Source organism: Castor canadensis, chromosome 11 (genome assembly GCF_047511655.1).
Source record: "Castor canadensis chromosome 11, mCasCan1.hap1v2, whole genome shotgun sequence".
NCBI lineage: Eukaryota > Metazoa > Chordata > Mammalia > Rodentia > Castoridae > Castor > Castor canadensis.
Genome location: NC_133396.1, coordinates 60,107,222 through 60,123,347, shown reverse-complemented (window position 1 = coordinate 60,123,347; position 16,126 = coordinate 60,107,222). Strand labels below are relative to the sequence as shown.

The following is a 16,126-nucleotide window of genomic DNA, read 5'->3' as shown; positions in this document are numbered from 1 at the left end:
TACCGGTGAGAAAGGCGGGCCCTCTAGCCAATGAGGCTGCGGGGCGGGTCTTCACCTTGATAGGCGCTCAAGCTGCCCAATGGCGGCTGCGAGTTATAGCGCCTACGACCTAACGTCACACCGAGTTGCAGAGCGCTAGCGGGCGGGGCCGAGGCGGTCAAGCCAATGCGATGGCTGGGGCGGGGTCGGGCGCCCTATAAGTTGTCGATAGGCGGGCACTCCGCCCTAGTTTCTAAGGATCATGTCTGCGAGTCAGGATTCCCGGTAAGAGGCATTTGCAAGAGGTTGTAGCTACTTACCGCTCCCTTCCGAGGCCCTTGCTAGGGAGAGCTGTAAGGCCCATCGCCCCAGACCCACCAGGGTGGCGGGGAAACCAAATCGGGAGATACCGTCTGGGGGTGGGGGTACTCCCACGGCCGATGCTGCCACCCAGGCCGAGGCAGAAGGAAGGAACAGCCTGGCTACGGCTGAGCGAGTGAGGTTCGTCACGAGCCCTCGACCCGAGGCGGTGCCGTGCGCTAAGCATCGGTGCTTCGTGGCAAGACGAGGTCGCGACCTATCGTGGGAAAAAGGCAGAGGCTGCTGCGTGGCCCGGAGCCGGCTGGTCCGGTTGTCCCACTGCCGGGAGAGAGCCCGCGCGCAGGGGTACCGGAGGGTTCTGACGGTACCACTCGCGAGAGATGGGGGAGCCTGGGTCCTCAGCCAGTCCCTTCGTCGCGGTCGAAATGTGGGTCAGGGAAGAAGAAGCCGGCCGTTCAGTGTGCTGGTTTTCTTGACGGCCAGGACTGAGCCTCACCCTGAGGAGCGGCCGCGTGAGGCACCAGGAGCCCACCCGGCGCCGGGCGGGCGGGTCCATTTTGCCGCACAAGCCGGGCAATTGGCAAACTGCGGATGGGCAGGTCCACTTAACTTCGGGGGTGAGCGGCCTGAGGTATGGGAGGGCGACGCCATTTCGCGACTTGGGCGGGCGGGATTCGGATTGTTCCATGGAGGGGGGGAGATACCGTCGGGTGGCCGAGGCAGCGAGCACATGGCGGCTTGAGGGGGTTCCCCTCCCCCAAGTCTGCTTTGCTTCTAAGTGTTGTGCAATCTCCCCTTTGCTAGCTCGGCTGGGGCTCATTGTGCGCGAGGCCGCCACCGCCCGCGGCCTCCCACATCCGGGCACCGCGATCGGGGGGGGGGGGGGAGATCGGCTGGAGGGAGTGGGGGAGGGCGCTGGCGGAATGACGTGGGAAAGGAAAGGGGATGTCCTACCCTCTGATCAGGGAGGTGAAGGGCGGGACTTCCTGCCGTTGGTGCTGCGCTGGGAGGTGCAAGCCCTTGGGCCTTGAAGGGCCAGGACACGTGGGCGGGCGGCAAGCACTACATCCGGGCACCAGTGCGGCGGCACCCCCTTGCAGACCTTGAGTCTCTAAGGAGAGTTGTTCCATCGTGACTGGGTATTCCCTGGCCTTACCGGCGCCCAAGATGGGACAAGTGCTTCTGAGTGTCTTGAGTTGGGAGTGAAGGCTAATGGAATAATTCATGACCAGTTGCTGAAGTGCTTCCGTCAGGTACAGGACAAAACTCGTGCTTTAAATCAACAGATCCAGAGACAATGGCCCTGACGGGATGGAGCCAGAAGGCGTCATCGAGGTGAGACTGGAACTTGCCATTGCTGACTTTAATCTTTTGAGAAGGGCAAGCTACTACCATTGACCCTGGTTTCTTGAATGGTTTTTCAGGGACTTACCGTCACAACTAAAGCCTAACTCAAAAACAGTAAAGTCCCCACTCCAAAGGAGTGTTGACTCTCAGATTATGTTGTGAAAAGTCTTGCATAAAGCATGTTCTCTCCTCCAGAAGTCCCAGCATCACAGTTGTGGGAAATGGACAGACTCTTTAGAGTGTTTGCTCAGAGAGCTGGAACTAGCTGACTTCCCTGGAAGATGGAGGGGTTTAGCTTTGCTGTAAACACCAGATCTCTGTTTTAGCCCTCCCTGTTCCACCCTTTAAGCTTTCATTTTTTTGTTTTTTCCAGAGTAACTGGAATGAGATTGTTGACAGCTTTGATGACATGAACCTTTCTGAGTCCCTCCTCCGTGGCATCTATGCCTATGGTTTTGAGAAGCCCTCTGCCATCCAGCAGCGAGCCATTCTTCCTTGCATCAAGGGTAAGATCTCAGAATAATTATGAATTGTCCTTTACCTGTGTAGAGTGGCATCAAATCGGTGGTACTTACCTTATACCAGCCAGGGGCAAAACAGTCCCATGTTTATCCCATCATTCTTTTGGTCCATGCACATGCCTTGTTGATAAAATAGTGTCATGGCAGCTCATGTGTTGGTGGGCTTTTGTGTGTGTGTGTGGTACTTGGGCTTAAAGCCATATTTTTATCCTCACTAGATGTGAGCCTAAGTGGGTTAATAATCTCATCTTGTCCCCTAAAAAACTGTTCTCATGTTGTGATGAGAGTTTGCAAAGCCCTAAAGGCTTAGTTCATAACTGGATTGCTTACTGTTCTGTAGCTGGGTCTTGGGTTTATGCCCACTACTACATTTAATTCCTGCTGTGTCTGTTCAGGTTATGATGTGATTGCTCAAGCCCAATCTGGGACTGGGAAAACAGCCACATTTGCCATATCAATTCTGCAGCAGATTGAATTAGATCTAAAGGCCACACAGGCCTTGGTCCTGGCACCCACTCGAGAATTAGCTCAACAGGTAAGAGTGTGACTTCTTTCCCTTCCTAAAGGGCTAGTTTAAGGATAATAAGCAAACCTTAAAAACAGATGTATTTGACTACTTTAGGGAGGAAGAGAAGCTCTGGAGGAAGGTAAATGGATTGATGTTCCTAACTATGTCAAGATTTGGTGGCTTAATTATAAGCTATTTCCTACCTAAATATAACAATGACTTCCGCCCATTTCCGGAGTCAAATGGGAAGGCTGCTGGGTGGAGTCCAACTGGCTGAGTGAGTTTACCTGTTTTATGAACAAACCCCCTGGCAATGGGCAAAGAGACACCTCATTGGTGGTGTTGCTCTTATATCAGTCAGGGGCAAAGTAGATGACAGTCCTTTGTTCATCCTGGCTTGATGCCTGGATCAGTGGCCAAAGCTGTTTCATGCCTAGGGCACAAAATTTTAGTGCTGGACTCTGTTCCCTTGGATCTTGGAGGGGAAAGAATCAAACCATTGAACTGAAATTATTCTGGCTTAAGGAGGGAAGTTTTTTGTAGTTGTTTTATAAGTGTTTATGGAAGGTGTAGTGATTCTACTGCAATGCCATTTTAAGGTGTTTAATATCCAGAACTTGCTTTAAGAGTGAATGCAAGTGAACATGTAGTTTGGATTCTGTGGCAGGAGTGCAGTAGGCCATGGTTAGGTATGCTCTGTCATTCATGAACCTGGCTGCTGCTGTGAGAACTAAATGTGTCACAGTTGTCTTTGAAAAAACTTACCATGTAGAGTAAGAAATTTAAAGTTACTCTACGCTTCATCGTACTTCCATCCTGTTCTTAGTAATCTGTCTGCTACTTGTGTAGTGTAATTTAAAGGAAATAATTATGTTAGTCTCTGCCTTTGTTTCTCATCTGAAAAGTGATCGAGTAGTGCATATCTCTCAGTGATGTTGGCAAAAATAAGTAACATGTATCTTTCTCTGGATTCAGATACAAAAAGTGGTCATGGCATTAGGAGATTACATGGGTGCCTCCTGTCATGCCTGTATTGGAGGCACCAATGTGCGTGCTGAAGTACAGAAGTTGCAGATGGAAGCTCCCCATATCATCGTGGGTACCCCTGGCCGCGTATTTGATATGCTTAACCGGAGATATCTGTGTGAGTACTGTTTTCTAGTTCCCTGGGTCACTTTTGTGCATGCTTTTGGATTTAGCTAAGGCTCATTTCGAAGGTCACTAGATGTCCCTTTTTCCGACTTGGAATTGCTCTGTGATGAACCCCATGCGTGTCATCTGAGCCTGACTTCCCTGTTGTCTTAGCCCAGGTAGTGTTCTACTCCCCAGGGCTGTTGTTGTCTGACATGGCAGGGAGGTCTAGGGCAAAGGATCAGTCCTTATATTCTGAGAGCATCTGTCTGCCCTGTCCATATTCTTTATCAAGAGCTGGGGTCTATTTCACATTTGTTACTGTATATTGGTATTTTTCCTGACTTGTAGCTCCCAAATACATCAAAATGTTTGTACTGGACGAGGCTGATGAAATGTTGAGCCGTGGATTTAAGGACCAGATCTATGATATATTCCAAAAGCTCAACAGCAACACCCAGGTAAGAAAGTTGATAGTGTAACAAATGATTCTAACAGTTTGTGGTTACTGTAAAGAATAGGTAAGTGCCAGAGGAACCATACAGAATCCTGGAGTGTCCACTTATGAGCCTTATTGTACAGCACCTAATATCATAGGTGTAGTTGGGGAAGGAGGACAAACATAAAGTATCCACAACCCTAAGGCTGATCTGTTTATCCATTAGGTAGTTTTGTTGTCAGCCACAATGCCTTCAGATGTTCTGGAGGTGACCAAGAAGTTCATGAGGGACCCTATTCGAATTCTTGTCAAGAAGGAAGAGTTGACCCTGGAGGGTATCCGCCAATTCTACATCAATGTGGAACGAGAGGTGGGGCCAGGTGCAGGAGGCCGTCCTGGTAGTGAGTTGTTGGGTATAGCCCCTGACTGACTTTTTTTTTTTCCCTCCCCCCCCCCCCCAGGAGTGGAAGCTTGACACACTCTGTGACTTGTATGAAACCCTCACCATAACCCAGGCAGTCATCTTCATCAACACCCGAAGGAAGGTCGATTGGCTCACTGAGAAGATGCATGCCCGAGACTTCACAGTCTCTGCCATGGTTAGTTTTCTCCTTTGTTAACAGTTGTGTGTATGTGTCATACTAGTTTTCCAGAACTCAAGTCTGTGCCTACCTTACATAAACTTTTAATGTATTTTCTCTCCTAGCATGGAGACATGGACCAAAAGGAACGAGATGTGATCATGAGGGAGTTCCGGTCTGGCTCTAGCAGAGTATTGATTACCACTGACCTGCTGGTAAGAAGGGGGGAGTTACAAAGAAGACTGGAATGAAGGGAGAATCCAAGGTGATTCCCTCTCCAAGGGGCCAACTAGTGCCCCTCTCAGGAAAGTAGCAACTTGGAAGAAAATCTGGCATGCCTGAGGTCTTCCAGGGAATAGGGGATGCCCATTTCCTTTGCCTTCCTTTGGCTGCCTACACGTATGCACGCTAAGTCCCTCCAGATAGATGGAATCCTCATTTACGTGATGAATTTATCTTTTATAGGCCAGAGGCATTGATGTGCAGCAGGTTTCCTTAGTCATCAACTATGACCTTCCCACCAACAGAGAAAACTACATCCACAGGTGAGTGTGATACTGTGGTACTTGGCCAACCCTGACAATGCTGAGCCTCTGGTGTTCATTCCCCTTCCCACTCCATTGTCCTTGTTTTCCAGAATTGGTCGTGGTGGTCGTTTTGGGCGCAAAGGTGTGGCTATTAACATGGTAACAGAAGAAGACAAGAGGACTCTTAGAGACATCGAGACCTTCTACAACACCTCCATTGAAGAGATGCCTCTCAATGTTGCTGACCTCATCTGAGAGGGGCTGTCCTGCTACCTGGCCCCAGCCAGGATTGAATCCTGGGGGGCGAGGAGCAGCTGGAGGGGGGAGGGAAGGGAGCCAAGGGATGGACATCTTGTTTTTTTTTTTTTTTTTTTTTTTTTTTCTTCCTTTGAATAAATGTCACTTTTTGAGGCAAAAGAAGGAACCGTGAACATTTTAGACACCCTTTTTTCTTTGGGGTAGGCTCTTGCCCCAGGCGCCGTCTCCTCCCAAAAAAACACTAATCCGTTTTCCCTAACCTAGTCACCTCTAGATCCCAGAGGCTCTCCCACACCAGCCAAATCCCTCTGAAGGTTCAAGTGACTATAACATGTCACATCAATCTCACTTTCTGGACCAAATCTGTAGGGAGAACCCAGGTGGGGGGGAGCAGGGGAGAGAAAATGGTAGCCATTTTTACATTGTTTTGTATAGTATTTATTGATTCAGGAAACAAAACAAAATTCTGAATAAAATAATTTGGAAACTGCCTGTTTTGGCTTCTCATTTCTTCCCATCCCTCTCCCACCCGTTCCTTGGGTCTGAGGTTCCCCTTCAGTTCATTTCACCTGACATGTTGCCTGGTAACAGTATAACCCAACCCTCTGTACAAGGTTGCGGGCACGCCGTCACGAGCTCCTCATGTGCCTCAGCTAAGAGGAAGTAACAGATGGGAGGGTAAGGGGTCAAGAGAAAAGGCTTGTGAAAAACACCTGGTTCTAATGTCTTGGTGAAACCATTTCTGAAGAGACCACTGAGGAAAGGGCCAACTGACACCTGGTCCCCTAAGTTCTGAGGTACACAGATTGGTCCCCATGTGTCAACTGCCCCAGAACGCATCTGTAATCACATGGTATCTGACTTAGCCCTGGTACCTCCCTTTTACAATGTCAGGGCCAATAGGATTGTGAAAAGTAATGACTAAGACCTATGGCTGGAGCCAAGTGCCTGAGTCAAGTAGAGGGTGGGGTTGTCTTAGTTACAGGAAGTAAGACTTTCATTTCCTCTTCCAAGGGAATGCAGAAGGAATAGGTTTTGAGGTGGACTTTGGGAAGGCAGTTCTGCCATGAGGCTTGCTGTGGTTTTCTTGACCTTCCTGGGTCTACTAGCAGGTAAGGAGAAGGGACAAGGGAGGGAACCCCTAGGGAAACGCCTATCCCTGAGTTGCTAACCAGTCTCTTGCTGAAAGCCCAGGGAACAGGGAATGACTGTCCTCACAAAAAATCTGCCACTCTACTGCCATCCTTCACGGTGACACCTACAGCTACAGAAAGCACAGCAAGCACTACCACCAGCCATGGACCTATCACCACAACTCATGGAAATACCACGGTTCATCCAACGAGCAACAGCACTGCTACCAGCCCAGGGCTCACAACTGCCACTCACAATCCTTCCAATACCACTAGTCATGGAAATACCACAGTTCATCCCACTACAAGCAATGGCACCAGTTCCCCCCACCCCGGACCACCTCCACCCACTCCAAGTCCTAGCCCAGGCTCTGAGGAGGCTGTTGGAAACTACACGTGGACTAATGGATCCCAGCCCTGTGTCCAGCTCCAAGCCCGGATTCAGATTCGAGTCCTGTATCCCACACAAGAAGGAGGAGAGGTAAAGCTAAAACTGGGTCACAGGGCTGGAGGCAAATCCTGCTATAGTTCAGAAGGAAGGAGGGAGAGGAGGGGATGGGGAGCCTTGGATGTCATAGCCATGTAGTCTCAGAACCTCTGCTCTCTCACTTTGAAACAGGCCTGGGGTATCTCTGTACTGAACCCCAACAAAACCAAAGTCCACGGGGGCTGTGAGGGTGCCCATCCACACCTGCTTCTCTTATTCCCTTATGGATGGCTCAGCTTTGGATTCAAGCAGGTACAGCTGTGATTTCTTCCTCATCCTTCACTCACCCTCCGATATCCCATCCATTGCTCACTTTTTTGGGGGGGGGTTTCATTGCTCACTTCTTGCTCTGTACATATGGATGCCACTCCCCCTGCTTCCCTGAGCTTTGTTGTTCACTTTCCCAGGACCTGCAGCACAGCCAGAGTGTAGTCTATCTCAACTATATGGCAGTGGAATACAATGTGTCCTTCCCCCAGGCAGCAAGTGAGTAACTTCCTTCCCTTTCTCATCACTACATATAGATGTTTAGATTCCTGAAGGGGCTAAACTGGGAGTGGGGAGGTGGACTGGATTTGACCTGTATGACTTCTTTAGAGTGGACCTTCTGGGCTCAGAACTCATCCCTTCGAGATCTCCAAGCACCCCTGGGCCAGAGCTTCAGTTGCAGAAATGCAAGCATCGTTCTTTCTCCAGCTGTTCACCTTGACCTGCTCTCTCTGAGACTACAGGCTGCTCAGCTGCCCGACACAGGGGTCTTTGGACCAAGTAAGACTTACCCACCTTTTCCTCCTGTTATTCTCCCACTGCATTGGAATCTCCCCTCCCCAGATCTTCCTTTTGGATCTTCCTCTGCTGGACCTGTCATGGCTATTGGGCAACCGTCCTCCCCATCGCTACAAGATCCTGCCCATCTTACTGCTCTGAGTGTTCACCAACCTACTTCCATATCCTCCTCCCCCACCACCCCCCTTTAACTCAGCCACCACAGCAATGCCTACTGTCCTATCTTTTTCCAGGCTTCTCTTGCCCCAGTGACCAATCCATCTTGTTGCCTCTCATCATTGGTCTGATCCTTCTCGGCCTCCTCACCTTGGTGCTTGTTGCCTTCTGCATCGTCCGGAGACGCCCATCCACCTACCAGCCACTCTGAGCATTTGCCCCAACCCCCAGGGGCACTCTTCATTATGCACTGACTCAAAGTTACCTTTCTTCCCTGTCTTTCTTGAAGAACAAAGAAATTTTTTTAAATTAAATACAACAGGTTTCCCTCCAGAAGAGCAGTAAAAGCTACTCAAATCTTTGTGCTTGGTTTCCCTTGTCTTGCCAGGATTAAAAGTCATGAGTTTGTCACGTGCCTTTCTGTGCCTTCCCATGGTTGAGTCACAGGGAACCAAAGACAGCTGGCAAGAAGGGATGAAATGTCAACTGCCCTCATAGATTCGCCCCCAAAACCTGGCATAACTGGCATAGAACCGGCCACAATCCCCTTACTCCCAACTCCCTTCTTTAGTCCCTTCTGGGACCAATGGTCCCCCCACACACACTCAGTGAAGCTGTTTGTACGTGCAGCTCCCTTCCCAACCCTCATGTACAGTTACAGGGTACAGCAGAAAGCCAAAGCAGTAAGTAGGTGGCTAAGTGATTTCACTCTGAAAGGCGGCAGTCAGTGGATCCTGAGCAGTGAGAATTCCCTACCCACTACAAAGCATTGCATTAACCACAGGTGCAATGGGTACTCCACACACAATTGTGCTGCTGGGCAGCAGCAGGCTCTGACCCCCAGTATCTGGGAGGAGGGGTGGTGTCTCTGGGAGGCGAGATTCTAAAGGGACTTCCAGCTGGCCACAGTCTGCACCACCACTGAGTGCAAGTCCTAACCTTCACCACAGAGCCAGGATGAGCCTTCCAGCTCCCCGCTCCCAGGGTAGGAGCCCCAAGAAGGTATAGAAAGCCTCCGAAGCCCGGAGCCCCGGCCCGCCGAGGTGCACGAGGCAGGGCCCAGCAGTCCGACCATCGCAAAGCAGGCCACGGAGTGTGATGGCCAGGCGCAACTCCACCGTGATGCGCAGCGTTCCCGCCAGCAGCCCAAATTGTCCTTTCCCAAGCAGATTCTGGGCCCACTCAGCTTTGTGGAAGTTCTGGCCCAGCACGTGACGCGCCTTGGGGTAATGGGGTGAGAAAGGAGTCTGCCCAAGAGAAACTGCAAGCTCTACGACCCATATGGTGGGTCAGGGGCTGCTGTCCTGCAGCTGAGCTCGCGTCCCTCATCTCCACTGTCCTGTAGTCGCTGGTGGGCTTCCTCCTTCGCCAGAGGAGGGCGAAGCATGGGGTGGGAGGGCTGTCCGGCACAGCCTAACCTGCTCCTGCCTATGCCATTCCTTCTGGAGACCCCAAGAGAAGGGGAGCTAAGGGAGCGCCCCCACCAACGCCATTTTGGAGACTCACACTTCTTTTCTCTTAACTTCGAACAATACAAACTTGGCTGGGAGAAGACAAGATGGCGCATAGCAGGCGGGGCGGAGAAAGAGGGATAAATCTTGCTGCCCAGCTGAAGCATAAACAAAAGCGCGGAAGGTCTAAGTGCGCAGGCGTACAGCTCTGGCACCTTTTAAAATTCGAAGGGCAGGGGCAAACGAAATGCGGGCTTTCTACGAGACCTATTTTACGCTCCTGAAACTGGGATGGCGTTAAGAAAGGGTGGAGAACCGGAAGGTGCACTTCTCGTGGGAAAGAACAAGAGGCGGGGTGGTCAAAGCGCACATGCGCAGCATAAATCAATGGCGGACTGCAAAGACTGGCGGAAGTTAGTTTTCCAACATGGCGGCCGAAGCAGAAAGACTGTTCAAACGGGCCCTGGTGCCGATTCTTTTACCTGAGAAATGCTACGACAAACTTTTTGTCCAGTGGGACTTACTTGATGGTGAGTTTTATTCAGCTTCCAATCAAAGTCTTGCTCGAGGACCTTGAACTATAAATGAGGCGTGACTGGAACCTAAGTGACAGCAGAGGCTGCTTGACACCCCGAGGTGGGCGGAAGGCGCTTCTGAGGAGGAGGGCGGAAGTGTCTCGGTCTCCGCTATGGAAGGCGCCATATTTGGGCAGAGCGGATAGTTGCCGGGTGCAAGTACTTCTGAAGTTTGTGATTTTTCAATGAGACGAGAAGACTCACATTTTAGGGTTTTTTTTCCTTTCCTTTCCTTTTTTTTCCGATACTGGGATCGAACCTAGGGCCTTACGCATTCTAGGCAAGTGCTCTACCACTGAGCTACATCCCAGCCCAAGGCTCACATTTAAAAAAAAAAAAAAAATTGATCAAACCCGGCCTTCATCTGCATCCCTGACAAGCTAGTTTTTTTTCCTTTCAGCCTTTATGTTGGCTCCTGATCTAATTTTGGAATCATTTGCCTTCCTCTTTCGGTTTACGAGGCGGCTCCACGGCAAGGCTGACTTCATACATTAGTCCCACTGGGAAGCCTTCTTGGTCTGTCCCCTCAGTTCGTGTTGCCTCCTGAGTGATCGCGGGACACCATTAAAGCGTATTGACCCATGAGTCTTGAGTCCCAGCGGGTCAAGCTCCTTGGAACGAAGGTTGAAGGATAGAGAAGTTACAGGTGGTGGCTAAAAGCAAATCCTGGAAGAACCCCTGAGTAAGGGCTAGGGACAGAGATTTCAGGAATGAGTGGTATAGAGATCTGCTTTCCAAAAGTGTGTGTGAAGTGGACCACCTAGTAGTTTGGAGGATGAAAAAAGGACCAAAGAACTCTTAGACATTGCCCATGTTACTGGAAAGCAATGGAAAGACCTGAAAGTCAGGCTGAGGAGTTTAGCTATATTTGTAGGGAGTGAAAGATTGGGTGAGAGTGTGGGCATTATGGTAGAAGCTGATTCGGAAAGTCTGAATGCGAGATGATTTGGAATAGGAAGGACCACCACTTCCCCCCACCCTTGACCCCACCCCAGAGGCCAAGATCTCTTGTGGACATGGAAAGATGATGAGGGGACAGACCACAGGAGCACTTCAAGCCCTGGTCTGGGCTCGAGGTAGCCTTTCTGCTTGCTTTTTCTCTGCTCAGGTCCCTGCCTCAAGATTCTGATCAGCAAAGGCCTGGGGCTGGGCATTGTGGCTGGGTCACTTCTTGGTATGTATCTTTCCTTCCTGCTGTCGGGATGAGATAAGAGTGGAGGTGCTGAGAAGCCATACTACTGTATGGGTCCCTTAGCCAAAATTGGGGTTAACACACTTCCCAATCCATTTCGTAGCTGTTGTATTGTGCTGCCAAGGGATGGAGGCTCCACAACCCTGCCCTTCTCATCCTTTCCCTAGTAAAGCTGCCCCAGGTACTTAAAATCCTGGGAGCCAAGAGTGCAGAAGGGCTCAGTCTCCAGTCAGTAATGCTGGAGCTGATGGCATTGACTGGGACCATGGTCTACAGCATCACCAACAATTTCCCTTTCAGGTGAGGAGTCTACCCTTCATCCCCAAGGGTAAATGCCCATATTTCTAATGGGGGGTAAGATAAGGAAGGTAAAAAGGTAGGAAAACTTAAGCCCTTCCAGAAGCCTCATCACACTGATAGAGGTGATGAGTCATTCAGGGGTGGGAGGTGTGGATTGTAGAGGACAGGGTAATCAGAGAACTGTGTCCCCAATGGACAGGCTATGGAGGCTTTCCCTGCCTCTTTCCAGGCCTGCCTTTCTTCCTCCCAACTCTTGACTCTGCAGCTCTTGGGGTGAAGCCCTGTTCCTGACCCTCCAGACAGTCACCATCTGCTTTCTGGTCATGCACTACAGAGGACAGACTGTGAAAGGTGCTGGCTGGGAATTTGCCCTGTGGGTCTTGGGAACCTTGCGGGGAACTCAGGCCTGGGGAAGCTGGAGTACATAAGGAGATTGAGGATTTCTTGACTCCTTCACCCCAGGAGTAGCTTTCCTCGCCTGCTACGCACTCGTCCTTCTGGTGCTGCTTTCACCGTTCACGCCCTTGGCTGTAGTCACCCTGCTCCAGGCCTCCAATGTGCCTGCTGTGGTTGTGGGCAAGGTGGGTATTTGGAACAAGGGAAAGAATGTTGGGAAGTGGGGGACAGGGCTCAGGGGCAGAATGGAAGCCTAAAGCATATGGGGTATTAAGAGTGAAGGAATAGGAAAAATCAAATTAGAGAACCAAAGGTCTGGACTGTTCTCCTAGCTGCTCCAGGCAGCCACCAACTACTGCAATGGGCACACAGGCCAGCTCTCAGCCATCACAGTCTTTCTGCTGTTTGGGGGCTCTCTGACCCGAATCTTCACTTCCATTCAGGTGAGTGCACCTTCTGCCCTCCAGAGGGCATTAAAACCTCAACCTACCTTTCTTAGTTGAGGGTTAAAGTTGCCCTCTGTCTGGAACCTTTATCCTTAGGAAACTGGAGACCCCCTCATGGCTGGAGTCTTTGTGGTTTCCTCCCTCTGCAATGGCCTCATTGCCATCCAGGTCCTCTTCTACTGGAACACCAAGCCTCCCCACAAGCAGAAGGAGCAGTAGATTTGAGCCAGCTACTGGAGTCATTCTGTTTCCATTCATCCACCCAACTTCAGGATCCTCCCCATCTAAGCCTGTGTGCTGGTGTGACTTTTAATCATCCACCATTCCTGGGTAACTGCAGCTTTCTGAGCCAGGCTTTGTTTTTAGTAAAGTTTTTCTAAGTCCTGTTCACATACTATTCACTCATTTCATTGTTTGGCTTAAGAGTCCTTCATAATAGCAATTTCCTTATTGGGGCAAATACCTCGTTCTGTCTACTCTACATCCTTTCTGGTACTGAAAGGCAGAGTATGGACATTGGGTAGAAGGGACTGGGGATCTGTGGCTGCCTCCCTTCCCCAGCCTGGCTGGGACTGGTCTTCTGGACCCTAGTGCTGGAGTTGGGGGAAGGGGGGACAGAATGACTCAGGTAAGGCTTCCAGGGTGGGGTGAGATGGTTCCTGTCCTGGCAGGCCTAGGCAGAAGGGAGTGGATATGGCACTGGTTCCTTTTGCAGTTGGGGAGGGCAGGAGGGGAGAAGACATGGAACAATAAAGACTCAACAGACATGGTTTGATAATACAAACTGGGTTTAGTGTGGTTTTGCTCACCCTGGCTTTCCTGGGAGGGTTGTAGGCTTCTGAACTGTTGTACCACACAGGAAAGGGTTTGCAACCTGGGGCTGTGGGGGTGGTTCTGGTGGGAAAGGAGGATGTGGCCCTCCTGGGAGGTGGAGGTCCACGTACATGGAGTTAAAGGTGGGTTAGGGGCATGGGGACACCAGCCAGGGGAGTGTTGTAAGGAGTAGGGGAGCCTGAGGGTAGGTATGGGGCATGAGGAGGTAGCAGCTCCCCCTGGAGCCCAGGGTCACTCTGAGGGAGGGAGCACGATGAGGGAGCCTCCAGTCTACAGTGGTTAGAGCTGCAAAGAGAAATGGGGTTAGGTTACTTCTCTGGGTTGGAGGGGCTGAGCACTGTAACCAACTCTCATTTGGGGGACTGGTCTGACCAGTTCTGGGCAGACAGAGGTAGAACTTGCCACCCAGCCAGCCACACTGGGTTCAGCAGGCATGGGACCAGACCCTAAGATGGATTAGAGAGCAGGGCAACCTTGTTGGGGCACGCTTACGAGAGGGCTTGCGTGCTGTGCTGCTGTTTTCCTCTTTTGGGGCAGCAGGCCAGGAAGGGGCAGGATGGGCTAGGCCTCTCCTTGCCCTGGGGGCTGGGAGAGGAAGCCAGGTCACAAACGGGCAAGAAACAGGGAAATGGGACATCCCAGCAACTGGAACGCATCCAGCTGAGATGAAAAGACCCTCTGGGGGAAACCTGAGCCACCAGGACCCTCCTACCTAACCTCAGCTGGGTGTGGCCTCTGCTTACGAGGGGTTCAGGTCTCCCTTCGGTTTGGCCCTCTAGCAGGCGCCCCAACCCAGGCTTCAGGGAGGCAAGAGCGTCTTCCTCCCTACCCTGTTGTTTCCCAGACACTACTCACCCATAGCTTCCAGGCAAGTAGGTTGTGGAGTAGTTTGGAGGCTGGTACCCAAATCCTCTGCTCCCTTGGGTGGTTGTGTACCCTGGCCCCCAGTGCGGTCCCCTGCAGACCACACCGCTTCCTCCCTGGCTGAAGTGCGGAGGGCCAGCGCCCGAGCTCTTGGTCTTGCGCCGGGGCCGGTACTTGTAGTCGGGATAGTCGCGCAGGTGCCGGGCGCGCAGCCGCTTGGCCTCCTCCACAAAGGGCCGCTTCTCCTCCTCACCCAGCATCTTCCACTGAGCACCCAGGCGCTTCGAAATCTCGGAGTTGTGCATCTTTGGGTTCTGCTGCGCCATCTGGCGGCGCTGAGCGGAGCTCCATACCATGAACGCGTTCATGGGTCGCTTCACCTTCTCCAGGGGAAGCCCCTGTGGTGCCACAGGGCTCCTGGCACCATCCTGTACCTGAAGTCCTGAAGACGAGGAGGTAGCTGTGGGAGCTGGAGGCTCCAGGCTCCAGGCAGCCTGTGAGGAGCCAGGTAGTGCCATGGGTTGGGGAGAGCCTTAGCGTCCTGGATGCCCTCTTCTCAAAATGAAGGACCCTTAAGATGGAAGTGTCTTCCCAGTCTGGAGGGGTGGCAGAGAAGCTTGGATTCTTAAGAAGTATGTATCATCCCCAAGTTCAGAGTTCTTGAAATGGAGCCTTTGCCTCAATCAATTCGGTACACTTTGTAGAGTCAAATGCAAAATCCTTGGTGTCTGGCACCCCTGTCCTGGAGAGGCTATGCGCTGCTCTCTTACTTCCAAGTTCTGCAACCCTGAGTCTCTCTCCCCCTACCCTCTGCTGCAAGGACAGTGGTCCAGTGGAAGCTGCAGGCAGACCCACGCTCTGTGGGACTCCAGAGCTCCCGCAGCTGCCAGTTCCAGTGGTGCAGCTGATGTGCCACAAGCCTCTCCTACCTGGGCTAATTGTCTGTGACTGGCGGGCTGGCTCAGGAACAGCTTTTAAAGACTGACTCCTCCCCAATCCCTCCCAGAGGTTGAGCCAACATCCCCCCCACCCAAGCAATCCCAGGTGTCCTGTTCCTCCCAGCCCCAAACTCCTCCCCTGGGGCACCACGCCCCCTTCTCCACCCAAGGCCTAGAAGTCAGGCCTTCCAGTCCGAGGTTGTTACAACTATTTCCTTTTCCCTTCTCAAGCACTGGCAATTTAAAGTCAATTGTTTCTACAATAGGATCAAGCACTAGGTCATCAAATACCCTCAGGGCCAGAGTAGTGTTAGGAATTTGGGATGGTCCCACTTCCCACTCCAGTACATTTTCTTCTGCTTTTTTGGGATAGCTCCTCAAACCCCTGACCTGCCCCTTGGGCAAGAAAGTCACACGCAGTCAGAGGTAGGCCATTTTTGTTTTCTGAGTCATTCCAACAGGTGCTTGGGCTGGTGATTCAATCCTTTTCTCCAGGTGAGAAAACTCAGACCCTCCAACATCCAGCCCCCAGAGATTTCTCCATTGCCACTGAATTATGGCAAATCTTATTATCAAACACAAGTCAACAGGAAGGAGCCAGGAAATCTCCCAAGAGCTGAGAGGTCAGTGATGTGGGTTGGACCCCTAGATTTCCAGAGGCTGTTGTGAAGAAAACTTTGCTCTCCACTCTGCCCAAGGCCCAGCCTGCGCCCCAGGGCCTCAGTAATAGTAATCAGATTAAGCAGCCGGCCCTGGCTCTCAGCTCCTAGCAGGAATGGCTTTAGTGACTCAGGGAACAGGAGTGGCTCAACTCTACAAGCAACCAGAGGGAGCAAGAAAGCCTGAGCCACCCTCCTCTGGAGGGTACTTGGTGCTGGAGAGTTTAGGATGTTGGGAGTTCCCAGACCATCTTCCTGACACAGAAGGAAGCCAAGTGGGGAGGAACAGAGAACAAG

General features: G+C 51.5%; 4 protein-coding genes, 3 non-coding genes and 1 pseudogene across 12 annotated transcripts; 7 read left to right on the top strand and 1 right to left on the bottom strand.

The window, feature by feature from the left end:
* Positions 1-157: 157 nt before the first annotated feature.
* Eif4a1 (eukaryotic translation initiation factor 4A1) lies at positions 158-6,104 on the top strand. Of its 2 annotated transcripts, none has more exons than XM_020151659.2 (11): positions 158-264; positions 1,587-1,635; positions 2,021-2,153; positions 2,564-2,703; positions 3,652-3,820; positions 4,159-4,268; positions 4,473-4,616; positions 4,708-4,845; positions 4,953-5,042; positions 5,293-5,372; positions 5,465-6,104. In XM_020151659.2, the coding sequence occupies exons 1-11, from the start codon at positions 242-244 to the stop codon at positions 5,607-5,609; spliced, it is 1,221 nt and encodes a 406-aa protein (XP_020007248.1). In that variant the 5' UTR covers positions 158-241; the 3' UTR covers positions 5,610-6,104. The 2 variants fall into 2 exon arrangements, with proteins under 2 accessions (XP_020007248.1, XP_073903075.1); XM_074046974.1 differs by lacking the exon at positions 158-264 and adding an exon at positions 351-931.
* Positions 2,179-2,312, top strand: LOC141414517 (small nucleolar RNA SNORA48). The gene has a single exon (XR_012439538.1). It is a non-coding gene; the product is annotated as a small nucleolar RNA SNORA48 (small nucleolar RNA).
* Positions 2,979-3,122, top strand: LOC141414515 (small nucleolar RNA SNORA48; annotated as a pseudogene).
* On the top strand, positions 3,927-4,070 carry LOC141414144 (small nucleolar RNA SNORD10). The gene has a single exon (XR_012439228.1). It is a non-coding gene; the product is annotated as a small nucleolar RNA SNORD10 (small nucleolar RNA).
* Positions 5,086-5,228, top strand: LOC141414421 (small nucleolar RNA SNORA67). The gene has a single exon (XR_012439451.1). It is a non-coding gene; the product is annotated as a small nucleolar RNA SNORA67 (small nucleolar RNA).
* Positions 6,105-6,562: 458 nt separating the features above from the next.
* Cd68 (CD68 molecule) lies at positions 6,563-8,589 on the top strand. The gene is made up of 6 exons (XM_020151662.2): positions 6,563-6,724; positions 6,802-7,226; positions 7,365-7,484; positions 7,640-7,718; positions 7,830-8,000; positions 8,252-8,589. The coding sequence occupies exons 1-6, from the start codon at positions 6,679-6,681 to the stop codon at positions 8,383-8,385; spliced, it is 975 nt and encodes a 324-aa protein (XP_020007251.1). The 5' UTR covers positions 6,563-6,678; the 3' UTR covers positions 8,386-8,589.
* A 1,411-nt stretch (positions 8,590-10,000) lies between these two features.
* On the top strand, positions 10,001-12,928 carry Mpdu1 (mannose-P-dolichol utilization defect 1). Of its 5 annotated transcripts, none has more exons than XM_020151670.2 (7): positions 10,001-10,155; positions 11,309-11,374; positions 11,560-11,692; positions 11,958-12,043; positions 12,155-12,273; positions 12,421-12,531; positions 12,631-12,928. In XM_020151670.2, exons 1-7 carry the CDS (start codon positions 10,053-10,055, stop codon positions 12,751-12,753), a joined length of 741 nt encoding a protein of 246 aa, XP_020007259.1. In that variant the 5' UTR covers positions 10,001-10,052; the 3' UTR covers positions 12,754-12,928. The 5 variants fall into 5 exon arrangements, with proteins under 5 accessions (XP_020007259.1, XP_073903077.1, XP_073903076.1 ...); XM_074046977.1 differs by having other exon boundaries at positions 10,103-10,155; positions 11,496-11,692; positions 11,922-12,043; XM_020151674.2 differs by having other exon boundaries at positions 10,104-10,155; positions 11,496-11,692.
* A 376-nt stretch (positions 12,929-13,304) lies between these two features.
* On the bottom strand, positions 13,305-16,061 carry Sox15 (SRY-box transcription factor 15). Its single transcript, XM_020151682.2, has 2 exons — positions 14,224-16,061; positions 13,305-13,653 (listed from the first exon to the last, which is right to left on the bottom strand). The coding sequence occupies exons 1-2, from the start codon at positions 14,748-14,750 to the stop codon at positions 13,485-13,487; spliced, it is 696 nt and encodes a 231-aa protein (XP_020007271.2). The 5' UTR covers positions 14,751-16,061; the 3' UTR covers positions 13,305-13,484.
* Positions 16,062-16,126: the final 65 nt, after the last annotated feature.